Genomic DNA, 26,002 nt, shown 5'->3' with positions numbered 1-26,002 from the left:
AATACCACCTGCAGAGTCAGGTACTCCTGAGCATGGTGGTTGTGGCTAATGAGCTGATTGCTGCAGGGGGAGCAGGCAGTATAACTGCTCTTTGGGCTGGCTGCTGTGGCTGCTTTGGGTTTGGTCTTGGGCTTCTTCCTGGTAGCCATGCCACAGGAGCAATTCTGCAGTGCCCTTAGACTTGCAAGTTATCTTCGTGCTGCAGCTGAAGGAGTTCAAAACGCTATATCTGCATTATGGTGCCAGTAGAGGGAAATCTCCTCTTGACTTCAGCCTGTTGCCTTTGATTAAAGATGAATTCAGTCTGACATCTGAGGTGTCTCTTGAGGTCTGTAATCCCCCTGACCTGGCTTGTCTGCTTTGGTGTTTGTTCATGAGTCTCTGAAGGAGCTGCTGCAGTGTGCAGCTCTTCACAGCAACCTGTGTTGTGACAGGTGGCTTTACCTTTCTAGTTTTTGGGGGCTAGTCAATGCTTTCAAATATGAACCTGGTGGTTTGTGTAGACTTAAAATAGGTGGTGTGTTTCAGGCAGAACAGTTAATCTGAAGTATGTTTGTAGGCTAAGTCTCTTAGTTAGAATGGACTTGTACTGCTCATTTACTTTAGTGTTCAAAATAGACTGTATTCCAGACATAGCAAAGAAGTGGCAGAAGCACTCAGTGGATCTCTTCAGTGACACTTTGTTGGAAATATTTGTGTTTTGCTCCTGAAAACTGCCTGGTGTGCATCACTGTCATTCGCTGTGCCAAGTATGAAATAGGGAAGAGGAGCGTGTGTACGTGTGTGCGTTTGTACTGAGGATGGGATGCCTTGGGAGACTCCCAGCCATGCCTGGGGGAGAGGCTGGAGAAAAGAAATTATTACATCAGCGTCTGTACTCTCCTCAGGCTGCTGGGTCGGTGAATCTGTGGCACTTTAGAGATGTTGGTAGAGAAGCCAGGCAGGGCTGGAAAGCAGAGAGAAGCCTGGGGGTTTCATCCACCACGTCTCTTGTCATCCGCAGGAATCCACCGCCACAGATCCACTGCATCCCCTGAGGCAGCTTATGGGACCGTTCCCTGGGCGCCCCGGGGCACACCGCATGGGATGGCAATGACACGTGGAAGTGGAAGGAGGAGGCCCATGTCCCCCATCCCTTGCCTCGTGCTTGCGGCCGCCAGCTGTTTTGCCAACCTGAGTGAGTGTCTTTTTGTATCCATTCTGGTTTGCTCGATGCTGTTTAGCACAGCCATACCTCAAGGATGGAGGTTTCCTCTCTGCTGTTCCCTTGCCTTGACCAAAGGTCTGGGTTCAAACTCTCCTCTAGAGGAGGAGACACATTTGGAGTGGAACATTTCTCTCAGGCGGTGCTAAGAAGAAATGGGGCCGGTGTACACATCTCTAAAAATTAGGGTGGGTGTGTGAGGAGTCAAGAGGATGGTGCAACACAAGGAGAGGCCATGGGGAATGCAAAATGCACAGCACTGCAGTTTTTTCCTCTGTCCTTTCTATTGCTGAGTCTCACAGCTTTTTTATTCCCGTTTTTTCCCTCTATGCAGGTGAATCTCTGCAGGTCACAGTACAACCTGCTTCTATTGTCCAAAAGCTCGGGGGCCCAGTCAGCCTGGGGTGTGTGGTGGACCCGCCCCGAGTGAACCTCACCTGGAGACTGAACGGGAAGGAGCTGGCTGGCTCCGACGAGCTGCTGGGTATCCACGTGGAGCGAGGGAAGCTCGTCATCACGGCGCTCAACAACCGCACCGTGGGGCGCTACCAGTGCATCGCCCGTGTGCCTGAGGGAGTCATTGCCAGTGTCCCCGCAGTGGTCACCTTAGCTAGTGAGTAGCTCTGGTTCTCTGACAGCCCTGCTTGGCTTGGGCCATCACTCACACATCTTGAGAGGCTCGTCCATTCTGGCTTGTTCGTGCTGGCATCAAGGGGTGACTCCTTTGGCGTATGCCCTTTTGTAGCATTTTTGTTCGTGGACTGGCTGACGTGGTGTGGCCCAGTCTGACCCAAGCTGTCCTCCTCCTGCATGGTAGGCTGCAGACCTGTCCTGCAGGGAGAAGTTTTTGCAAGACCAGGGAATACCTGAGCTATGGGGTTTATGTGTGTGGTTGGTTTCCTGACAGTCAGGCTGCCTCCTCTGATTCCTGACTTTTTGGTGGAGTTTATAAATAGTACCTGCTGGTGCTGATGGCCCAGCTTCTGCTGGGGCTGCTGCAGGACTGCTGCCAGCACAGGGACATTGTGTGCTGAGTTTTACTGCCTTCCTGAGACACAACTCTGAGCAAGGGACTTTGCTGCTGTCCCTGAACTTACGTGCTCCTCACTGCTGCCCTCTGGCACTGGGAGATGTGTGCCTGGCCAGAGGTGTCTTAGGTGGGCAATTCTTCTTACAAGTGCCTGGTTTTGGCCACATGTTGTGTGTATTTGGCCAGAGGGTGATGTATTTGGATGCATCTGAGAAAGAGCAGTGGAGAGCCTTGCCTTCTCAGAAATCCACACAGTGTTTGGTGGAGTAAGTGTGTGCGGAGGAGGCTCCCTTTGCCTCGCAGTGACAGTCCCTGAGCGTAGAAAGGGCTTCATCTTTCCCAGCAAAAGGGAGTCTGGGGCTAAGTCTTAAGAAAATGAAGAAGTGAAGATGTTTGTGCAGAGTGGGGCCTGGCTTTGCTTTAAAGCCAAGAGCTATTGGCTTGACACTGATACATTAATCAGGAGTGAAATGTTTAGGCCAGGCTGGGTGGGAGGAGGAGGAGGCCAGGGAAAGCAAGGAGAGAGTTGCTGAACTCTGAGGCAGGGTGGGAGGGGGTTGTCACGGGGCCGAATCTGTCGGGGGATTTGGCCTGAGCTCCATGCTGAGATTAAGTTTCGGAGAACACATTCCAGAGCAGAAAGGGGGCTGTGTGTGCTGGTGGCCTGATAGAGAGAAGGAGAGGAGGGGAGAGGTGGATGGGATTACCAAAGGCATGGTTTGCATTTAGGAGAGTAGGGTGTGCACACTCCTCAGCCTGATCAGCTCCTGCTTAGCTGATCCCCTTTTCTGTTTTAACTTGCACCCCAGCCCACCACCAGCAGTTCTATCTCCTTGGAAAAGTATGTCTGACCTATCTGAGTGCTTTAGTCTAGCACCAGTAGTGGATGGGAGGCAGGTCCTAAAGCTCCAGAAAGCCCCCCAGCATGTCCTTCAAGGCAAGTCAAAGCCACTGGGTAGTGCATCAGCCCTTTCCACAAGCTAAATCACCTTTGCCTATTAGGTCACAACTGGGGATGAGCGTGCAAAAGAGAAGGACTTGGCCATTGCTCTGATCCCTGTTTTGGCAAATGCACTTCTGAGAGGAAGTCAGGAGCAGCATTCAGTGGAGCTCACAAAACTGGAGCCAGAGGTTGGATGATCAAGCACCTAATCCATTGTGGAAAACCCCTGTGCTGTGCTGCACTGCATGTGTCCCTCATTCTCAGGGGTAGCTGGGGATGGCAGAGCCTGTATCCCACACAGCTGGATAGCCTCGGGTGATAAAGAGCAGCCAGGTGGGGAAGATTTAGCAGTCAGTGAATGAAGAGAGATAGGGCATCCCAGTAAAGATGTGAGAGGAAAACCTTCTGGAGGGCTTCAAATAACCAGTCTCATGCTTATGAGCTGGAGGCTGCTTGCAGCAGTGGCGTTGCAGTGGTCTGAGAGAACAGGGAGCATGACTTGGTAGTGGGACTGAGTTTGAAAGCTGTGGTAGCAGGTGTGCCCCAGGCTCACTTTCCTGCTCCAGAGCTCCTCTAGAGGACCTTGCTCAGAGCTGATTCGGTGGTGACCATGGTGAGAGGAAAGCCCCTGGCAGGTCAGCATTGCAGTAGATACATCTCCTCCAGACAACCTTCAGGGCTGAAAGAAAACCATCTGAAAGTCTCAGTCCCATCCAAAAATTATTTTGGGGTGGCAGGGGGAAAGTGAAACTGGAATGTGTGAAAGAAAGCAGTGGAGGGAAGGAAGGTGATGGAAATATTTTCAAGGCTTAGGTTTATTTTGGAAGAGGACCTGGAGTCATTGGAAGAAGTGATTTGCTAGGTTTTGAGGAGTGTAGGTAACATCGTCTGGCCAACTTTAAGGGTATTTCCCCTCTTTTCTTTCGGCCTCCTTTGAAGGAAGCACTCTGGAGTGCCCCAGGCTCTGTGTCCAGGTCCCCTGGGGCCTGCAGTGCTTTGCTGGCAGTCAGCAGGCAGATAACCATCACAGCAATGCTGGCAGCCACGCCATAGCTGGGACTGATACCTCCTCCTCTCGTCTGCAGCACAGTGACGGCGAGGCCATCTCTCTACCCCCTGGCTCAGAGAGCTGGTTGAAACTTGCATTTAATTTCTCCAGCAGAGATAAAATAGCTGTTGTATATGCAAGAGGTGGAGGGAGCAGGGATTTGCAGGAGGGAGAGATGTCATAAAGGGAGCAGCACTTCAGGCATTACTTGGGCAGTTAGAGTCCAGTTAGAGTCCAGTTAGAGCTGAGCTGGTGTTCCACACAACCTTGGCAGCCCATGGCAAATCAGTGCAGGTCACACCTGCTGATCACTGCTGGCCTGACCGTGGTGCACAAGATCGGCCCTGCAGGTCCCAGGGCAGCACTGCAGTCTGGATAAAACAGGAGTATTCCTGGTTTTCCAAGCCAGGCTTTAAGCCTTCGTATGAATGACAGCTGCAAAGAAGAGAGAGATATTTTCTGTGCCTGATTCTAGGTAGCAAAGTTGCCATCCTGCCAGAAAGCCCTGCCTCAGCCCCTCTCCAGGGAGCACCACTCCTAGAGGTGCTGTATGTAAAAGGCATAGCTGCAGTGGGCTCTGGTAGGGCCAAGAAATTCCACCAGGGACTTGTACGTGGTGCTGAGGGTTGGTTTTCTAACAGCCAGAGGCTTGGAAGGTCGGGAGCTCTTCATGGAGCTCACAGGGACAACTGAAGTGCAGGGCTGGAGCAAAGCTGATGAGCCAGGTAGCTTGAGCTGTGTAGCGCCCAACACTCATCCGTATGCACAGAAAATCAGTGTGGCAAACACAGCGGCAAGCCTGACCTGGATAGACAAGACATTTGAGAACAGAACAGAAAAGCAGGTTAAGGGTGCAGCAAAGGAACCCCACCTGTTCCAGTGTCCCTGTGGCCTGGGGGTGGGTGGGATTGCAGGTGTCCTGGGAATGCTGTGGGCAAGGGGGGCTCGTTGCTGTGTTCCCTCTGTCTGTGCCGTGGGTGAGGTCAGTCCTCGGCCTTGTGGCAGCACGTGTGGGGAGCTGGGCCCCAGCGTGTGGTGCCTGTGGGCAGTGACCCTGCACGGGGTCGGGCTGGGCATCCCCCAGGAATTTGCAGCTGCCTTCTGAAGACAGCCCCATTCATTTTCCTTCGCCCAGGCCTCTCTGCTGATACTCCCCAGAGGCAATGGCGGGAGGGAGGGAGGGAAGGAAGGGGATGGCTGCCTGTTGGAAAAGCATTTGCAGAACAGAACAGGCACGGGGGCTCTGGCCCCAGGGACAGAGGAGGGGAGAGAAGGAAAACACAGGTGGTGTTTTGTGAGCCAGCGGAGCTGTGGCATGAGGACGGTTAGATGGGCCCAGGGTGGGGGAGTGGGGCTGAGGCGTGGGGGCGAGTTGTGCTGGGAGGGTGTGAGTAGGCAGGAGTCTGTGGGCCTGTGTCTGTGTCAGCAGGATGGGAGGAATCTGGTGATGACAGCAGCAGTGCCCAGGCTCCTGAGGTGCTGGCTGGATGGAGGGTGAGAGCCATAGCCCTAGGCTGCTCTCACAGCTGAGGGGGGAATAGTGGATGGTGCCTACCCCCAGGCTGGAAGACCCCATTCCTGCCTATTCCCCTTCTCAGGCTCCCTCCCTTCCCTCTCTCACTATTCCCTGTGGCAGGGAGAACTTTTACCTTGGGGGCCATCATTTTATTTACTATTGCTTCTTCTCTGAAGTTATTTGTGCTCTCCCATTCATTTGCTTGGGTCCTACCTCGTTGCTTGGCCCCCAGCCCTGGGTTTCAGCTGGTTTCCCTCCCCGGTGACAGCAGCACAGTTGGCTGCAGGGCTGGCCCTCCCCGCACCCCGGCTCACCCCATCGCGCCTCGGAGCCGGCTGCAGATGGACACCAGCAATGAAGCAATGGCCTTTGGTTGCACTCCCTCCTAAACAAAAAAAGGGAAAAAAAGGGAAAAAAAAAAAGCCCTCTTATCCCAGCACGGCTGGGATTGGCAGTGCTCAGTCTGTCTGTCCACAGCACCTCCCGGACAATGGCTGGTAGATGAGGACTTGTTTCACTGTGGTCAGGCGTGTCTTTTAAGGACAAGAACATGGGCTGGCACGCTGGCTGCTGCCATATGAGAAGGGAAACCCAGCCAGTGAGAGGGGATGTGGTTTCTCCCAGCTGCAGTGGTTGTGGAGTCTGGTGCAAATTGCAGGTTAGGTGTGGGGCCTGGCTGCTGCTGCCTGGGCAGCTGAAGGGGCAAGTGCTGCATATGCCCCTGGCATGGATCTCTCCTCCACCCCTCCCTGCTGGGGGGGACATGCATGGTCTCCCCACAACTCAGGCAGCTTGTTTGAACCCCCTAGGACAGAGCTGGTTGTCCCAGCTTGGCACTGGCCCTCTGTTTTGCTGTGCTGGGGCCAAATGCAACAGGATGTGTGTGGAGGAGCTTGTCCATGCACAGAGGGGGACGGGGGGACCCTGACCACCCCTCACCAGCTCTGGCTGACCCATCAATGCTAAAGGATGGCTCTACATGCCCATACCAGCAGTGAGTGGGGCAGCTGAGATCGCCCGTGGCCAGAATCCACTGGCAAATAAACCAGTCTTGTTCTCTGCGGGGAAGGAGGAATTTAGGAGAGTGGTTTGGCAGGAAGCTCGCACACTTGGCATATGAGAAAGTAGTTTGTCCCAGTTCTGCTGTTTTTCCCCTCTCCCCTGCCAGTTTCACTCTGCTTCTCCAGAGGCACTTGGTTCTTGCTCCCTCAGCCATCCCAGGATCCCCTTCCTCTGTTCTTTCCCCCTCTGCCCGCAGTTTCACCCCTTGTTCCTCACTTCTGGGCTGAGGGGAAGCCAGGAAGAGCTGCAAGTCTTGCTCCCTACTGTGGGGCTGCAACACCCACAGCTGTGAGATGTGGGCTGAGCCTCCATCTGGGGGGCTGCATGTGAGAGGTCCCCATGTCTGCCCAGCCCACACTCGTCCCAGGGCGTGCCCTGGCACAGGGTCATCATTTTCCATCCTCAAGATGGCTCTGCCATTCCAGGACCTTGGGTCTGCTCCTTTTCCAGGCTCTTGGGCCCCTTCTTCTCTTCAGCGTATGTGTGCATGTACACGTGCTTGTGTAAGTATGTGTGTGCAGATCCCTGCCAGCATTGCTGGAGCCTCTGCCTTGGCTCCAAAATCTTAATTTGGCTGTGATGAGTCCAGACCACCAAGGCGCACATTAATTTTCCTGATGCTCGTTTATATTTTGTTGATCGCAGAAACATGCGCAATGTGGGCAGGCAGACGCTGGGCTTTCGCCACTTCTCCACCTCTTTCCATTTCTGTGGCTCTCGCTATTTTATTCCTTGATCAAATATAAAAAGCAAAGAGGGGAAAATATCCATCATCCTTCCCCTTCCCAGCAGTGACTTTCGTTGGAGGAGGTGTGAGCTGCCAGCTTTTCACAAGTCAAGAGTTAACTTTCATCTGGCTTTAATATCCAGTGGAAACATGGCTCCCCTCCTTAGCTTGTCTTAAAGGATTAATCACATTTCTGAAGTTCGGCTGTATTCCTTCTTTTTATTATTTTTTTAATTGAACAATGCCAAGAAATTCCAGAAGTATTAAGCATGTTCATTGCAAATCATTTTTATGACATTGCAAAACCTCCCCTTTTCTTTTCAACCTCCTCCCTTCAGATCTGGGCCCGGGACCGCTGGCTCCCCCAGCAGCCGCCCGACAGCCCCTCCGCCCCACGCTCGGGGAGGCTTTCTCGATGCCTTGCCAAGAGAGCTGGTTTTTATTTAAACTCCATAAAGGATCTTGCTTTAATCAGAAAGTCTGCATGAGAAATTTCATGTCACTTTTCCATGACTGTGGGTGGGAGAAGCTTGGAGCCAGAGTTGTCTTTCGCTCTTGGAGCGCTGCTGCATTTCGCAGAGAACAAACCCCACATTTTTCTGCTGGCCGGGGCTGCCGAGGGAGGCTGCCTGCTGCCCGCCTGCCGCCAGCCCTCCTGCTGCCCCTGGCTCCCCAAACTGCCCGAGGTCACCATGCCACGTCCTGGGATGGGTTTCTGGGGGCGAGGGAGCTGTCGACAGCACGTGGCCGTGCCGTGGCTGCAGACGCAACGCACTGCCTCAGAGTGGGGTTTTGCGAAGGAAGTGTGGTCTCACCCAGATTTAGTGGCGTGCCATTCAGGAGATCTGTTAGCCCTGGGTCCTGGGAAGAGGCACCAGCCTGAGCCTTGATGTGACAGCGTGACCTGTCACCTGTGACAATGACCAACTGCAGGATGTGCCGTTTTCACCAGTGGTTGCCTGGGCTGGTGTGCAGCATTGTAAAAATGCACATGAGGGACTTTTTTCCTGGCACAAAACCTCCTCCCTCACAGCACAGGTTGTCTGAGACAAACTTCAAGCTTGGAGTGCCTCAGCAAGGTTTGCCATTGTGCCCGGAGAGAATGGAAACCTGTTTTCTCTCTGGAAAGTTTGGTGAGGCCACATTGGCATGCTCCCTGCCCTGCCGGATCCGTGGGGTTTCACTGCAGTCTTCTCCTCCTGCTTTAAAAAGACAGGGAAAAGAAAACAAAGTCAGTTACCCCTTCCTCTTAGTGCCTGTGCTTGCAGTCCTGCTGCCCACATGAGCTCAGCCAGAGTGGGGACTCCCTTCACAGCCTGGGCTGAGGGATATGGTGGGACAGGGTTTTCATAGCTGCTTTAGGGAAGGAGCACCTGTGCCATGTAGAGGAGGAGCTGGTTTTCCCTGCAAGTCCCTGTTCTTTTACGTGGAGCTTGGGCACACATGAAGCATTTTGGTTAACCAACTTTCAGCTGTGAGATATTTGATGGGAGCAAGAGTGCCCGGAGCAGAGACGCTGATTTCTCAGGTGTGGGAGGAGCTCAGGGGGCATCACACACTTCCTCCCACCTGGCATCTGTACACCCTTGAAGCAGGCTGGGCTCCCTGAGTTATGACTACAAAGTCAGCTTCTCAGTAGCAGGACAGCAGCAGCGTGTGAAATAGCAGGCAGCAGAAGGACCATTTTTGGCCGCCCTTCTTTGCTGCAGTAAGTTGGCTTATTTTTTACTCTCAGGCCAGGTTTTTTCACACCCAGTCTCCCAGCCCTGGAACAGGCAGTTTCTCCAGAAGCTGTGTTTTAAGTTACTCATTTTGTAGGGAAAAGAAGGGAAAAAAAAACCAACTGTGAAAGCAAGCCAGTTTCACTAGCTGCTGGGGTCAGAGCAGTCTTCTGCCAGCACCACAATGAAACAGCCCTGAGTCCATGGGGAGAGGATGAGCTGACACTGAGAAGTTTAGCCAGCCACTGAGATGCCTTGTCTTTTGCTCTCTTTGCAGATCTCAAAGATTTCAAGTTCGATGGCCAGCATGTGATCGAGGTGGATGAAGGGAACACAGCTGTGATTGCCTGCGACCTGCCTGAAAGTCACCCCAAGGCTCAGGTCCGCTACAGTGTGAAGCAGGAGTGGCTGGAGGCCTCCCGAGGTGAGTGCACAGGGGTCTGGCCCAACAGGTTCTGTCACAGGACCCTCAGTTTCTCCCTTCCTTACCAGCAGTAGCTGTCTCTACTTGCTGCCTCCTTGTCCCTTTGCCACCTGTCTGAGCACAAGTTAGTTTAGGATCCTGGGCATGGTCTCCCTGACATCCTGCCTGGGACATCATGGTTTTTCCTTTCCCCCTTGTCCATCTTTTCTTCAGGGCACTACATGTCTTCCAGGAGGCTGGAGCGTATCTTGTGACCATCTTTCTCTTTTCTCTCTACAAGACAATTATCTTATTATGCCATCTGGGAACCTTCAGATCGTTAATGCCAGCCAGGAGGATGAGGGGACTTACAAATGTGCTGCCTACAACCCCGTGACACAGGAGGTGAAAACTTCAGTCTCCAGTGAGAGGCTCCGTGTGAGACGTAAGCCATTCTCCCTTCACTGCACATCTCCAGCTCTGGGGGCACTGACCAGTGCTGTTGCAGCTGGTTTTCTGTGTGGACCATTATCAGTTACTGAGAAAACTCTTTTCCAGCAGCAGAAGGCCCCAAGCTCTGCTTCTGGAGTATGTGTATGTAGCTCAGGGATTGCCATGCTTCCTTAGGATTTGTTCTTGGTGGTGGGCGGGCAAAAGCCCTTAGCCCTTTGGCACGGTGGCTTTGCTGCGTGCACAGAACCCTTGCAGAATGTCCCTCTTGTCCTGCATTGCCATTTACCTGCCCCAGCACAGGGAAACAGTGTGCCCTACCATTATCCCTACCTGCCCACTCCACAGGGTGCTCTCTCACCAGCCACCTTCCTTCCCACACATCTCCATCTCTCCTCCGCAGGCTCCACAGCGGAGGCAGCCCGGATAATTTACCCTCCCGAGGCTCAGACCATCATTGTCACCAAGGGCCAGAGCCTCATTCTGGAGTGCGTGGCCAGCGGCATCCCCCCGCCACGGGTCACCTGGGCCAAGGACGGCTCCGGCGTCTCCGCCTACAACAAGACGCGCTTCCTGCTCAGCAACCTCCTGATCGACCCCACGAGCGAGGAGGACTCGGGCACCTACAGCTGCACGGCCGACAACGGCGTTGGGGAGGCCGGGGCCGCCTTCATCTTCTACAACGTGCAGGTGTTTGGTGAGTGCTGCTGGAGCCGTTGTTTCAGGAAGGGCTTGGGCATCTCATCTTCTTCTAGGGGAGGATACCAGCACTCTTCCCCTCCCTGGACAAACCACAATGTAATGCAAAACCCTGCTTGTGGTTCTAGTTTCCAGGAGACAGACTAATTCTTTCTTGAGGGCAGTGGTTTCTCCTTCTTGGCTCTCACCATGGGCTGGAGATGATGGATCCTCCCTTCCTCTGCAGAAGCTCTTCTCCTGTCATTTGTGGCACTGCTTTTGTTCTAATACTTTCTAGTGAAAGCCTGGTTGCTTTTTAGACATATTTGTCATAGGCATAAGGAAGACATTGGAGTGTCCTGTTTTTGTTCTGTTTTGTAGGGAAGCTCTCTGTGGAACAGAAAACGTAAAGGATACTACACTTTAGATACTTCTACCACACATACTTCCCATTCTCACAATTTTTAGGGAGGCCAAGCCCCTGTTTCACGGATTGCATTTCGTCAGGTGCCAATGTGTTGTTGTGGCGCAAGCACAGTCTTTGCAGAGTAGCATTTCAGCTCAGAAAAATGGGACTCGTAGATGTCTGATGTCCTGTGAGAGGGCAGATGGCCTTGGGCTACCTCCCTTTGTGGTTTATGTGATGCTGAAAGGGAGGGGCATTCAAGCAGACCCGTGTGGGCCCCACAAAGGGAGTGGGATTTTAGGGTAGGAAAGGATCCATTACTCTGTGCCAGAGAGGGAAGTGCAAAGCCACGACCTTGCCGTGCTTCCAGCCAAGTGGCGCTCAGCAGTCTGTGTTTTCCCTCACGCAGAACCCCCGGAGGTCACCATGGAGCTGTCCCAGCAGATCATTCCCTGGGGCCAGAGCGCCAAGTTCACGTGCAAGGTGCGGGGGAACCCGCAGCCCTCGGTGGTGTGGCTGCGCAACGCGGTGCCGCTGTCGGGCAGCCGCCGGCTGCGGCTGTCGCGCCGGGCGCTGCGGCTGCTCAGCGTGGGGCCCGAGGACGAGGGCATCTACCAGTGCATGGCCGAGAACGAGGTGGGCAGCGCCCAAGCCATGGTGCAGCTGAGGACAGCCCGCCCGGGTAAGCCCCTCTCTCCAACGTCGTGGCCATTCAGTCTAACACACAGGACACAGGGGAAGGAAGTGGGTGTGCTGCCCCTGCTTCCTATTTAACCTGTGCTGCAAGGGCTGTTCTGCCTGAGGTCTCCATAGCTCCCTGTGGGAACACGTGGCACCAGTTTGCTTCCAAGGGCAGGGCCATGGGTGCACATTTGGGCATTCTCTGCGCAGGAGACACAAGACATTTGAGTGTAGTGCCTGACCCCACAGCTTAGCTCTGAACTTGCACTGAGCAAGAGCTTAAAAACTGAATTCATGTGGGGTAAGAGAGGTACCACCAGATTCCTTCAACCCTGTTGAACTTGCATAGGGTAAGAGAGACTTCAAAGAGACAGGAAACCCTGTGGTTTATAGTAGGGGAAGGAGGGATTGTTTGCCAGCACCTTTTTGAGTGGCACAGCAGGCAGCACTGCACAAGGGGCTCACAGCTCTGCCTTAACCACAGGCTGGGATGGGTGTTTACCCTGCTGTGACACTGTCTTCCAGGAGCTCCACTCAACCCCGGGCAAGATGACCAGCTGGACTTGGCTCAACCTCCAACACTGCCTTCCAGGGACAGTGCCTTAAAGCTGCCCTTGGATAAAGCTGGGCTGCCAAAGCCTGGGACAACCCCTCTAGCAGCATCTCCACAGTGTGCAGCCAGCAAGGAGCTGGTGACTCCAGCCGAAGCCCCCATCATCCTCAGTTCTCCACGCACATCCAAGACGGACAGCTACGACCTGGTGTGGAGACCCCGGCCTGACAGCAGAGCCCCCATCCTGTACTATGTGGTGAAGCATCGCAAGGTATCCCTGTTTTGCCCTGCTCCCATCTTCCCTCTGTGCTGTTCCATGGGTAGGCTGGTGGCCTCACCATGCGCTGCACGCCTCGTGAGCGAGCGCCTTGGGGTGGGCACCCGTCGCTCACTGGTGGCACTGGTTAGTGGGACCTCCTGAGCTGCAGCCTCAGCCTGCTGAGGTGTGATGGGTACAGGCTGTGACAGCAGGTTTGCTGAGCTGTCCAGGAAGAGCCCAGTGTCAGTGCCTGTCTGCCTAAGCATGCAGAGGGCACATGCACACACTTCTCCAGTAGCTTCCACGTCCAATTCCCAGTTGTGTGCTTGCACAGGTAGGAAGCCCTGAGGGCAGGCTGCACAGTGACTTGCTCCGGAATGCTTTTGTCTTGGCACAAGCCACAGGGACACCACTGCCTTGAACAGCTTGGGCTGCAGGACACAGAGGAGCAGCCTGTCTGCTGCATGTGCCTGCCCTGCTCAGCAGCACCGAAGTGCCCGTGCTCAGTGAGTGCTAGGAGCCAGCAGAGAGCTGTCATGGCCGTGCTAAATCCTCTGGGAAGGTCCTTACTCCCCAGTTCTATTCTGGAAGCTGGAAGGCAATGCACTGTGGAGTACATCACTTGCAGGTGGCACAGTGTGAATACTCCATGCACGGCCAAGTCCTGCTAGAGCCCAAGGGTTCCTCCCTCTGGGATGCTTCTCGGCACCATGGGCACAATGCAGGCACAGCTGTACCCAGCAGTTTCTTTAAATGGTGAAGCACTGCTGAGGGAAAAATTCTGCTTCTGAGGTCTAAAGTACCTCTTTCTATTTTGCTGGAGATACGTGGGGAAAAAAGGGCTTGAATTTATTTGCTGCTTTTCTTTTCTTTGGGTATGCAGAGAGTTTGAGTAGAACCCCAGAGGGTTCGAGTATATTCCAAAAACATGCCAGATTGCATGTTTGGGATTCCCAGCCACTGCAAGGCACTGTTTTCAAGTACATGTGAATATATGTAGCTATTTCCCTGGAATTGTGTGCTATTGTGAAAATGTAGTGTAATAGAAGACTGTTACAATCCTTGATTTCTTTCTAAAAAAAATGTAAGATGAGGATTTCAGCTAACCGTTTCTTTAAAGAGCCCTTTAAAACAAAGGGAGAAGATGCCAGCACAGGAACACAATAGGCAAGCTTAAATAAAAAACAAAGATGCCAAAAGTATCTCCAGACGACTGGCTCTGGTTGTCTGCCAAGAAGAGATTTATTCCCTAGTGGTGTATCATGTAACTACTAATTCTGCTTGCAATCTTAACTTGCAGCCTTGGAGTTTGTCCATATTTGATTTGTTTTTCAGCGCGTCACCTGGAAGGGGCCGTGGGGCAGTGAAGGTCACCATGGGTCACTGCAGATTGCAGTAATATGTTTTCAGTGTAGTCCAAATTCTCAGCTGGAGACTCTTTCTTGGGATGCTTAAGGATTGTGTGGAAAGGAATTAGTCCCAATAACCCTTAAACTTGTTTAGAAAGAGTCTCTTTCTATCCAAGATCCTTAGGATCAAGTTATATAATGATCTGGTTTTGACATTTCTGACTGGAAAAGCATGTGTGTGGAGAGGGAAGGAATCAATTCAGCAACAAAAGAAAAGGCTCTTTGTGTAGAAGATGGCTGTGAGGAAAGTTAGACCTACTGACAGGAGACCTACATTAGTACTGGGCAAGGTTCTGCTTCTTCTCTAGAAAATATCTGTGAATGTCTCTTTTTACCCTGTTCCTACACTGGCCCTAAACTCTCAGCAGCCTGCAAGCAGTCAGACGCTATGCAGCCCTTATTTTTCTTTCTTAAGAATTTCTCTTTTCCTTTCCTGGATATTAGCAGTCTTTAGGGCTCCCCTCCCTGGCCTCACAACTTTGCAGGCTCAGGAATAAAAATAAAACGAGGCAGGCATTAATCAGTCAGTGTCAAACGCTTGGAGAAGATGAATGATACAGCAGAGTCTTGGCATTTCCGTTCCGTTGCATTGCCTGCATTACTAATGCTCCTTTCGGCACCGGGTCACTTCAGTGTCCTGCCTATTTGCCTGCAAAAATATTATCTTTGCAGCTGGGGAGAAGGAGGAAGGTTCCACCTTCCCTCCCCCTCTGCATGGCGCATCAGGGCATCACCAAAAACCAAACTGTGTTTCCAGGCTTTTCTGAGGGCTGTGGCTGTACACAGTCTGTTCTCTGCTGAGACCTTTGCTCCAGCATTATGGGTCTTCATTTCAGCCTCAAAGTGCCTGAGGTGAGGCTGGGTAAAACTCAGCAAAACAAAGTTGTGTCTGGGTACTTCATCCCATGGAAATGGCCAGTGTCTAAATGAGCAGCTCAGCAGCTGGGCTGCAGGAGAGATTTGGCTCCTAAAGCAGCTCAGTCCTGTGGCTAATGCTGTGTTTTGTGGGGCACAACCGCTCCGGAGATTTGCACACGTTGAGGGGTGGTGGTATCAAAGGGAACCAGAGGACAGAACCGGGCTGACTGAACCCTGGGGTCAAGAAAACACTCTAGGGCTTGGGTGAGTTGTCCTGCTTATACCTGAATTGCTTCGCAAAATCAGGCTGGAAATGTCTCCCTCCTTTGCAGAGAGGGAAAGGAAGGTAGATGTGGTTGGGACACAACTTACTAATAAAGTTCCTGAGCTCAGTGCCCAAAGAAGCCCAGCCTGCCCCAAGCTCTGCAGCACCTGCATCGGTCTCTCAGCAGGTCACCAACGCCTCGGACAGCTGGGCTGTGAGGGATGTCCCAGCCTCGCAGCACCGCCTGACCCTCACCAGGCTGGACCCCGGGAGCCTCTACGAGGTGGAGATGGCAGCTCACAACTGTGCCGGCGAGGGACAGACGGCCATGGTGACCTTCCGCACCGGTAAAGGGCACACCCTTCCCTGGGCTCCCCTGGGCTCTGAGTCAGGGGAGGGCCCCTCTGGAACATCCTGTCCCAGCCCTGAGGCACAAGGCACCAGCCTCAGGACAATGGGAGTGTTTCTGCTCTGGAAACCCATCTGTCCTCAGAGCAACTGGCAGAAGGGAAGGTGGAGGGTAGGATGGGGAAAATTCCAACCCATCCTCTGTGGGTTGGAATAAATCTCTTCTTCCCTTGCTGTCTCAGTTGAATGCCTGCAGAACTGTAGAAAATGGGTCTAGTATAAATGTCAAGAGGTTATTTAATCCATCCTCTGCCTGGAGACAGAATTGTAGCAACATTTCAAGAAAACCAATTAAAAGTTGTAGAAAATTAAATATGAGGGGGATCTATTAACAAATCAGCCCTGTTAGCTTTAGTTCCTGCCAGCAGGCTGAGTGCTTTGAGCCCCTAGGGCTGTTAGTCCAGGAAGTGCTTACCTCCGCATCCTGTCTGGGGATATTTGCTTTCCTCATCCCTGCAGAAGTTCATTCCGAGCGCATCTCCCTGTTTCTGATGCCACCTCTCCCTTCTGCATAGGCCGGCGCCCAAAGCCAGAGATTGTTGCCAGCAAAGAGCAGCAGATCCAGAGGGATGACCCAGGCACGAGCACTCAGAGCAGTAACCAGGCCGACAACAGCCGCCTGTCCCGTAAGGCCTCCCTGAAGTGGCAGCGGGGTGGGTGAGGGCTGCTGGGTCTCTGTGGGTGGCAGTGGCCAGGCCATGCTGGGGTTGAAGTCTCCACTGGGTGAATCAAGACTGCAGTGCTGGATGGGTGGTTTGTAGCTTCTGACAGGGAGAGATCCTTCTTGGACACCCCTGCCACTGCCCTTGGCAGACAGACAGTCCTGGAGAACAGGCAAGTCCCACTGCCTGGCCCCACCTCTAATGCAAGGGCATCTCAGCAACTCTGTCTCCTGCTGACTTCCACACAGAGGGTTTAGAAAGCCTGTCTTGGAATCTGTGAATGTGTGGGGTGCAGGATCAACAAACTGCACTGCTCCAGTGAGTGCTGATGGAGTGTGAGGCAGGAACAAAGACCAAGTCCCTGCATGTCCTGGCATCCTCCTCTTTCAGCCAAGCCCTGGCTAGGGGCAATTCATTGCTGTTCTAGGGGTGCAGAGTGTTCCACTTGGGTATCTTGCTGCACTGGAGAACATCAGATCCTTACTGGTCAATCCCATTTGTTGTTTCCTACCTTGCCTCTATCATTACTGTTGCCTTTATAATTTCTGTGAAATTCTCTCTTTCAATCCTAATCCTCCTGTGAAGTGCCATCCTTCAGTCTCCCCCATACTCATTCATTTGTTGTCTTTATTTTCATATCCATAGCTCCGTTCATCCTTCTCTCCCATCTTTTGATTTTTTTCCTGTCAAATTGCATTTCCACAGTTCAGAACTTTTCCTTATTTCCATTTCAGCTGTTTCTTCTCAATGTCTCCTGTTTCCATCTTCTACATTTGGTTGTCCTCAGTATCAGTCTCCTCCTGCTCACTGCTTCCACATCACCCAGGCTTTTTGCTCCATCTCCAGCCCTGCATCCACCCCTCTCACTGCTTTCTCTCCCACGGTGGGTGATCACACCTCAAACCTTGTTTCTTGAGCTGGGAGTGGAAAAGGAGCAAGATGCGAGCAGGAGTAAAAGGTGCTTGTGGGCACAAACTGAAAGGCATGAGGATTTGGGGGTGCCAGCTCTAATGAAGAGGCAGAAGGAAGAGAGCACTCAGGAGCTGCAGAGCATGTGGTGGGGTGCAGTGCAGGTAGTCCTTCACCCACATACCTCTGAGCTACAGGAATCTCTGGAGAGGGTGACAAGAATGTGTTTCAGGTCCTGATGTCCTTCCGTGTCCCTTGCAGCTCCAGAGGCACCAGACCGTCCCACCATCTCCATGGCATCAGAGACATCTGTGTACGTGACCTGGATCCCCCGCGGGAATGGCGGCTTCCCCATCCAGTCTTTCCGTGTGGAGTACAAGAAATTGAAGAAGTTGGGAGACTGGGTCCTGGCCACCAGTGACATTCCTCCCTCTCGCCTCTCTGTGGAAATCCCAGGCCTGGAGAAAGGTGGGCAGGTGCTCTCCTCCCTGCTTCCTGGTGGTCTGTAGGAGAGCTGCAGGGTCCCTGGAGGATGGTTAACCATCTGTCACATCCTGCTCAGCCCTGGCATGCGTGAGCAAAACAAAGCTTCCCTGCCTTAGGTGCGTGGGGAAAAAGCTGCAGATGCGTCTCCAATTTCTCCAGCTGCAGAGACCAGCACAGGTTTGACCTCCCTCAGGGAGGCTTAGGCATGCTTTTATGTATTACAGGATACAGTTACTGAAGGCATTTGGTTTTGCCTTTTACGAGACAGGACAGAACTTTCCTTAGCCACAGGCAAGACAGATGGGCACACAAATCCCATTGCACTTCACATGAGAAAAGATTTCATCACGGAGCTGGACAGCTTAAAAGGGGAACATAACTACCCCAAAGTAAAGACCAGTAAAGTGAAGTTTGGGTAAAAATTATGTAGGCTTTGAGCTTTGAACTGGTGTACTGAATTCTCATGGAGTAGAGGAAGAATGCCTTTCCATACCTGCTTTCAGGTCAGGATATCCCTTCAGGCATTTATTAAACCTCTGCACACCTTCCAAAACTGCTGTCTGACCTTTGAATCATCCAGGCAGGAATTGGGGAAGGTAAATAAAAGCAGGCTCCATCTAGGACACAGCTGAAATGTGGCCATTCAGTGTTTGAACTTCCACAACAAACTTGCTGTAGGCTCTCTGCCTTCTGGAGATGTAGCCCCTCTTCAGAGTCAGGGCCACGCTGACAGTAGGAATCTCGGAAAACTCCAATCCCTGCAATTGTTTTCTTTCCCCTTTTCCCCGCAGGCACCTCCTATAAGTTCCGTGTGCGGGCGCTGAACATCCTGGGCGAGAGCGAGCCCAGCGCGGCGTCTCGGCCGTACGTGGTGTCCGGGTACAGCAACCGCGCTTACGAGCGCCCCGTGGCCGGGCCCTACATCACCTTCACGGACGCCATCAACGAGACCACCATCATGCTCAAGTGGATGGTGAGGCTCCTGGGGGGAGGGCGCTGCAGGGGAGGAACCGGCTGTGAGGGTGCTCCGTGCCCAGCTTACGGCTCCTCCAGGCCACCGTGATGTCACCAGCACAAATGGATCTGGGATAGCCACATCCACTGGAGGAGGAGTGGCTTTGGGACACATAGAAGGGCAGGAAGTCAGAGAGCCTAGGAAACCCTTTCCATCTGAATCCCAACATTGTATACAGGAAGACTGCAGTGGATAACCATGGGATCTTGGCCATTTTGTTCAATAAGCACAGCTGAATCCAATGCATTGGGTAGCTGCTTGCTCTCCTGGTCAGATTTCTGGATTCCATTAGCACCTCTCTCTATCCTAGTATTTTCCAGTAGATACATCCTTCACTCTCATTTGGTGGGTAACAGTCCTAAATGCTGATAATCATTTACAGCAGTCCGCTCCAGAGGATTTTTAAGAGAGGGTAGGATCTTTTGGATCACGAGCCCAGATCTAAGTGTTTTCAACAGCTTACAGCTTATTCAGAGGGATGCATTGCTCTCTTCTTGTAACTGCTTCTAGCCAGAAATGGCCACAAGGCAGGATGGCCACAGCTGTTCATTTGAACTCAGACAGGTGCTGATAAAATACTGGGTGAGAGACAGTGAGAACACACGAAGCTGGGATGGTGCTGCCCTGGATGTAGGGAAGGAAGAGAACTGTCTTCAGAAACACAAAGCTCCTGCAGTGACCAGTTCATGGCAAGAGCCAGTTTGTCTGGAAGCCATGAGCCTGCCAGTCAAGATGATGGTATGCTTGCCCATGCCCAGCTGAGTCATTGTTGTTGAGGAATTTTCTCTGAATCATTGGCTGTGGTTGCTGAGAGGGAGCAGAGCACTGGATGCCTGGAGTGACAGGCTCAGATTCACAGCTTGTCTGTTACCTGAGAGAAGCAAAGCTTGAGAGTAGAAAGTAGCACAGAGCTTTTGTAGAAAAGCCCTTATTGTGCAAACCAATGTCAACACGAGGAAGATTGCTCTGCTAGGTTATCTTCCTGTCCTATCCCATTTATCCCAGCTGCTCCTTATCTAGTACAATAAGAGCATGGATATCTCTGCTAATTTCTGCTCTCCCTCCCATTCTCTGCAGTACATCCCAGCCAGCAACAACAACACTCCCATCCATGGATTTTACATCTACTACCGCCCCACTGACAGTGACAATGACAGTGACTACAAGAAGGACGTGGTGGAAGGTAGGAGACATGGAGAGACTGGTCCCAGCCGCTGGTCCCTACTGGAAGACAGCACAGCCAAAAGGAGCCCTGTGCACAACAGGCAGCAGCTGTGCAGGCTGCTTTACCAGGCAGTGCTGCAGAGCTGGGCCAGTCGCCTGCTCCCTGAGGAAGTTAAGAGCTCCATGTGTTTGTTCCTCCTCAGGAGATCGGTACTGGCACTCCATCAGCCACCTGCAGCCGGAGACCTCGTATGACATTAAGATGCAGTGCTTCAATGAGGGGGGCGAAAGCGAGTTCAGCAACGTGATGATCTGTGAAACCAAAGGTGAGCGGCTTCCCAGGGCAGCTCTGGGAGCACAGCCTGCTGCCTTCCCTGCCCGCAGCTGTCAGAGCACAGCAGGGCAGGAAGCATCCCTGCTTGACAGTGTGTTACCCAGGCCCCAACACAGGAGTGGAGGCAGCACTGCAGAGGAGAGGCACAGGCTCCTCCATGCTGTTGATCAGTGTGACCGGTCTGTGTACTCACACCTTGTGTAGAGCCCATCGCAGTCCCTCAGAGCAGCAGTTACATTTTGTTTCCCTAACTTTCACATAGGTGGTGACTGGAAGCAGAAGGGCTGACTTTCCCTTGCTGTGCTGAGCTCCATGTTGCATTAGAAGCAGGCCCCATGTTGTCTTTCAATAAGCTGCACTGTCATGACAGGAATAGCATTACATCCAAGTGTGTGCTTTGGAGAAGCTCTTCTGGTTTTGCTTTTGCTTGAGCTGTCCAAGAACAGATCTGGCAAAGCTGTGAGCCAAGCACAGAGGTCTTGTCTGTACTGCCATATGTATCAGCCTAGGAATCCTGTCCTCCAGGAATGCTTCTTTAAAGCCATCACAGAAGTCTGGCCACTCCACAGCAGCATAAACACCCTGAGCTGGGCTGCTGTGCCATCTGCCATGTCTCTGCCTAATGTTCTCTCTCTTCCTTCCACAGCTCGGAAGTCTCTTGGTCTGCCAGGTCGCCTTCCACCCTCCACAGTGCCCCCTCAGCAGCGTCCCCCACTCAGTGGTGGGCACAGTGGCTTGGGGACAGGAGCCATGGTGGCCCGTTCCAGCGACTTGCCCTACTTGATTGTAGGCGTTGTGCTGGGCTCCATCGTACTCCTCATTGTGGCTTTCATCCCCTTTTGCCTTTGGAGAGCTTGGTCCAAGCAGAGTAAGGGTTGTTTCTTGGGGGCTGATGTACAGGGTATGGTTTGCTTGTGGATTAAATCTGACCTTGGGTGTAATTGCATCAAACACCCAAAATGTGAGGGAATTCCAGGAAGTGGGGAAGGGCTGGGCAGAGGGAAAGTCTCAGATGTCCTGTGGCACCCCATAAAGACAAAGGCCACTGTTTGTCCCTTATCCTGCTTGCCTTGTTGCAAAGGAACTTCTCGGACTAGGGGCAAAGGGCCCCTTTCTGCCATTTATCTCCAAGAGTGCTTTGGGTGCCAAAATAGCTGCCTGATAGGACAGCCTAACCCTATATATGCTGAGCTTCAGCAAGCTTGACTTTACCTTTCATTTTTGCCTCAGATTTTCTTTTCCTTCCCTCTGCAGAGCAAACCATTGACATGAGCTTCCCAGGAGCTGGGCTGCTGGTGTCGTCCTGCCAGTACACGATGGTGCCTCTGAGGGGCATCTCTGCTCCTCGTGCCAATGGACATCCCTTTGTCAATGGGCAGCCCTATGCCAGCAGGACACATCTGAATGGCATCTGTGCTTCCGCAGGAGTGGGCTACACGAGCACCAAGCCCCGAGATTACAGCCCCGATGAAGTGCCACAGGTGAGTCCACACCTGGCATCAAGAGCTGGTTTGTCACGAGCTGAAGGCCACACTTGCAGTGAGAGGGCTTCTCCAGATGTGGCTGGCACACTTTGCAGCAGGTAGAAGTGGCAAGGCTGGCTTCCCAAAAGAGATTTCCCCTATTGAGACATGGGGGGAACAGGAAGGTCTCCAAAACACTGGTGAAGGGGTGGTTTCTGGGGCCAGTGCCTCTTGAGTATGGAGGAGGCAGTGAGAAAAGGCAACTTATGGGAACAGTTCCTGTGTCCCCTGAGCAAAGCTCACAGGGACTGACAGTGCTGAGGACTCTGTCTGTAAAGGGTAACAGGCAGTGCCAGAACTGAGACTATAAATTGCTTATCCCCCACTGATTCAGCAGTAAGTGTAAAGTGAGTTCTTCAGTGGTCAGTTCCACTGCCCTCGGTAGCAGAAGAAAGTTTCAGCTTTTTCTGCCTACTGCTGTAAGAGTTTCAGCAGTCTGCCCCGGGGCTCTGACTCACAGATCAGCACCTGCCTCTTCATGCTGCTGTGTGCCATTGCTCTGCTAAGAATCCTTCCCTCTCCTTCCAGGCACACGAGGAGACCAACGCCTTGCTGCAGGCAAGAGTGCTGCAGAATGGGAGTGCCCAACAAGACTACCAGGCCTCCAGGTTAGTCCTGGTGTGTGGAGGGAGGGTGGAACAATGCACTGGGACCCACAAGACTAATGCTCACAAAAGCCTGCCCTCAATACACTCCTGTCTGTCCCAGCTCTTGAGAAACAAATCCATACTCCAGCACTAGGACACCATGGTCAAAATTCTTTTTGCACAACTTGTTCCTCTTAGGATTTCAGGAAGGAATAATTTACTTGTAGAGGTGGCCAAGACCTACTCCCCTCCATCTGCTTTTCGTCCTCCTGTTTCTAAGTGGGAAACTGAAAAGCAGGATGAGAGAAGCAAACATCTGTGATTGATGCTGATAAACAGCAGCCCCGGAATCTGCCCAACGTCCAGTTGAGAGTGCTTTGTGTCTCACTGTTCAGACATCTTCATTACCATGCTCCCTCTGAGGCACTATTCCTCCTGGCTCCTGTGGCACTCACCAGCTGTTGAATCGTGGATACCAGGTCCCACATCACCTCATTCCCATCCCACAAATATATCCCAATTTCTGCTCTTCCCCTCATTTAGGAATGTTCTGTGTCACAGCATTGATGAGCTGGCTGAGACATGACATGAGTTACATTTTTCAAGGAGGAAAGATCTGTAAACAGCACTAAACCCCTTTGCCCTTCCCCAGATTGCCCAGCTCCAGAACAGAAGACAGCTCCTTCCTCTACAGTCTCCCAGATGACTCCACTCACCAGCTTCTTCAGCCACAAGACGAATGTCCTCACCTTCAAGAGCACTTTGTTGGCCTCCATCATCCAGTGATGGGAAGCAAAGTGGGAGGCCCTAGCCTGGATGCTCGACGGGATACCCTCTTCCACCAAGGTCAGTGGTTTGAAAAACTCCATGCCTCCTTCGTCTCATCATTTGAGGCTGCTCTTGTAGGGAAATCTCACTGCAGAGCCTTTCTGATGGCTCATGTTCAAGTGATATGAATCCATCTCCCTAGGACCTTATCCATTGAACCACCCCTGTAGCGCAGATCAGACTTGTTTTGTGTGATCATAGCATCAAATTCCCACCCAGACTTTCCACATGCAGATCTTCCTCTTTGATCAGAGTACCCCTCCTCATAAAGTGAACTGTTGACTTGAAACTTCCCACAGCATCTCATTCCAGTGTACACTGTAATAATTTCTTGCTCCTTTCCCCCTCAGGAAGCCCTTGCTGCTTAGGCCTGGTGCCAGTTGAAGAGGTAGAAAGACTAGATTGCTGCCAGTCCAGAGGAGATCTCCATGCCCAGAATCCGGTGGTCACAGCTTTGGGTCAGGACCTACCAAGACATCTGAACAGCAGCCCTCCACCACTGAGACCCTTAGAGACTCATCCTCCCACCAGCTAGGGAGTGAGCTGCCTTTTGCAAAAGACTTATTCTAAAGAGAAAAAGAGAAAGGGTATTTATTTTTGTATAACACCCCTATTTATATATTTATGCACTTGTATATAGATGTATATGTGCCTTTTATAATGCTATGGAGACAGAAGGCATCCTCAGCAAGGTCACAGGAGGAGCCAGGAGACAAGGCAGCAGCTCTGGGTGGCACCATCAGAGCACACAATGGAATCAGCCGGACAAGGGACACTGCGGGACATGGGTCCAAACAGAGCTGCCACCACCAAGCGCCAGCACCCTCCTGCAGTGAGGGCTTCACAACAAATAATGCTGTCCAAAAGGTCTTCTCCTCTCCCCCCAAGGAAGGTTTGTTCCAGGAACACACTCCTGCGAATGGACTGGAGTTAAGCACTCTGATATCTGCCTGATCAACTTAAACAACCTTTCACATACACGCCATCTGCAGCCGCCTATCTGTAAAGACAAATCCACGCTTTAACATCTAAAATAAAGGCTTTAGTCTTGCTGTGCCTGGCTCTATGCTAATTCCTCACACAGAATGAGCCTTCTCTTTTTCACTTGCAGACATACAGCAAGCAGGACACCTGGAGAAAGGTGACATTTTCCTGCAGTTAGAGTTTTCCAAATAGTCGCTGGTGGTACTTAGTCTCGGGTCTTCCTGCTCCCTGTCTCCAGCTGAGTCTCTGGGTGTCTGGTTACCCAGCTGGCACTGGATGTATTTGCCCTTTGTTAGGCAAGGGATTGGTTCCAGACAGCCCCTTGCCTGTGGCTCCAGCCATTTCCCACCTCCCAGGGCACAACCTCCAGCTGCACAAGAGCTCCCAGCTCCAGCCGTGCTCCTCAGCAGGGACCCCTAAAGGCAGGCTGCACTCACACGCCTGTGCTGGGACCAGCAGGGAGTGCCTGTGCTGGCTGGGATGTGGCTGGAGCCCTGCTGGGCATACACCAGACAGAGACACAAATACCTGTGGCGGGAGGTGGGGAGGAACAGCAAGAGCAGCTGGGGTTGTTTAATTTATTCCATTAAAAATTAGCACCTCAGGAGCCTTGCAGGGAAAGAACACAAGCCCTCCACCCTTGGGATGGAGGAAGGTTTCACAGACAGGGTAAGTGCTATAAATAATCACATACTGCCACCACACCAAATTAGAGAGGCAAGAAAGAGCAACACCTGAAAACACAGAGCTTGGCCCTCTAACTGATCAGGCAGGTGCAAGGCAGTGGAATTGCATGCTGACTTTGCATGGTTACACGCTCCTCCTGCCAGGTAAATGCCATATCCTGCCCTGAGGAGAAAGGCCTTTTGCTTTCTCCTGGCCAGTAATATGTCCTTTGACTGCAACTAGCTCAGTTAGCAGAGCAGGGTCACTGCTGCTCAGCAGTAACAAATGCTCACTTGAGTTAGACTGCTTTTACCATTTTTGAGAACAAGGTAGCAAACCAGTATTTGTCCCTGTGAAACTTCAAACCAGCTTTCCACAGCCACTTGTTTGAAGAGTAGACATAGACATAATGCACACACATGGACACACACAGGGCACCTTGTCCAGTGCAACCCTTGGCAATGCACTGATAACAGTACTGAGTAGTTTTATTTGCTGTTTTTTTATTCCATAGTTGTTGTTACAATTGTATTTTGATAGAAAAAACAAATATAACCCTTTACAACTAAGCCCCTGGATAGCCAAAACAATTAATGTTGCACTTCCAGGCATGACTGCTGCCACAGCTAATTTTAAGAGTGACTTGGATTGTTAGTTACTATTTCTGAACAGGGTGTTGAAGTCTCAGAGTCCTGTGGTAAAGCTTGTAGAAAGAGGCACCCACCTTTTCTGCTAAGGAAAGTGAGTTCCTTTACATCCCACATACTCTGCCCTGGTTGATCTGCTCTCTCAGAAAGGCCACCTCACAAGTTATGTGCACCAGCCGTCTTTCCAGCCTGGTTGTCTCTTTGATGTCAGCACTTCGGGAGTCCTCAAATTTTCCACCCTGTAGTGGGAAAAAATGGGGAGGAAAAAAAATGGCTCCTATAAATCATGGAGAATGAACAGTGGAAATTTATTTCAAGCAGGGAAAGGGAAGCTTTCCAAGAACCAGGGCATATCCATGACTTCTCCACACCCTAGGCAGAACTATGTGAAAGAGTGAAGGTTCACTAACTTAGACTTCTTCCCTGGTACAGAACAATGAATCCACTTCTCATTGTAATGCTGTTACATGACTGTAATATGACTGTTTCCATATAACAAAGGAATATTCTTTTAATTCCTTCAAGGCATATTTTCATTGGAAATGAGTTTGTTTCAGTCTTAGAAAGCAGCTAAGG

General features: G+C 51.9%; 2 protein-coding genes across 7 annotated transcripts in view; one reads left to right on the top strand and one right to left on the bottom strand.

Annotated features, from left to right (window-relative positions):
* The window catches only part of BOC (BOC cell adhesion associated, oncogene regulated), a 55,715-nt gene extending 30,381 nt beyond the window's left edge, over positions 1-25,334 (top strand). Inside the window, exons 2-19 of one of the 2 annotated variants that reach the window (XM_063393989.1) lie at positions 1,004-1,177; positions 1,539-1,817; positions 9,529-9,675; positions 9,956-10,099; positions 10,508-10,801; positions 11,598-11,870; positions 12,395-12,693; positions 15,398-15,560; positions 16,137-16,247; positions 17,454-17,660; positions 18,470-18,651; positions 19,771-19,876; positions 20,061-20,183; positions 20,838-21,059; positions 21,446-21,672; positions 22,243-22,322; positions 22,954-23,147; positions 23,480-25,334. In XM_063393989.1, coding sequence (XP_063250059.1) covers positions 1,087-1,177; positions 1,539-1,817; positions 9,529-9,675; positions 9,956-10,099; positions 10,508-10,801; positions 11,598-11,870; positions 12,395-12,693; positions 15,398-15,560; positions 16,137-16,247; positions 17,454-17,660; positions 18,470-18,651; positions 19,771-19,876; positions 20,061-20,183; positions 20,838-21,059; positions 21,446-21,672; positions 22,243-22,322; positions 22,954-23,147; positions 23,480-23,664 — 3,327 coding nt within the window. In that variant the 5' untranslated portion in view covers positions 1,004-1,086 and the 3' untranslated portion in view covers positions 23,665-25,334. The remainder of the gene's footprint in view (positions 1-1,003; positions 1,178-1,538; positions 1,818-9,528; positions 9,676-9,955; positions 10,100-10,507; positions 10,802-11,597; positions 11,871-12,394; positions 12,694-15,397; positions 15,561-16,136; positions 16,248-17,453; positions 17,661-18,469; positions 18,652-19,770; positions 19,877-20,060; positions 20,184-20,837; positions 21,060-21,445; positions 21,673-22,242; positions 22,323-22,953; positions 23,148-23,479) is intronic. The other variant, XM_063393990.1, reaches the window with a different exon arrangement.
* Positions 7,752-26,002, bottom strand: part of CFAP44 (cilia and flagella associated protein 44) — a 58,373-nt gene continuing 40,122 nt past the window's right edge. For 3 of the 5 annotated variants that reach the window (XM_063393984.1, XM_063393988.1, XM_063393987.1), the window contains exon 34: positions 25,250-25,665. In XM_063393984.1, coding sequence (XP_063250054.1) covers positions 25,531-25,665 — 135 coding nt within the window. In that variant the 3' untranslated portion in view covers positions 25,250-25,530. Of the gene's footprint in view, positions 8,733-25,249; positions 25,666-26,002 lie in introns of those variants that run through there. The other 2 variants (XM_063393985.1, XM_063393986.1) reach the window with 2 other exon arrangements.

The sequence above is a fragment of the Prinia subflava genome, chromosome 3 (assembly GCF_021018805.1).
Source record: "Prinia subflava isolate CZ2003 ecotype Zambia chromosome 3, Cam_Psub_1.2, whole genome shotgun sequence".
In the NCBI taxonomy this organism is placed as follows: Eukaryota; Metazoa; Chordata; class Aves; order Passeriformes; family Cisticolidae; genus Prinia; species Prinia subflava.
Note: the sequence above shows the minus strand (reverse complement) of the source record. Positions and strands in the feature narration are given on the sequence as shown.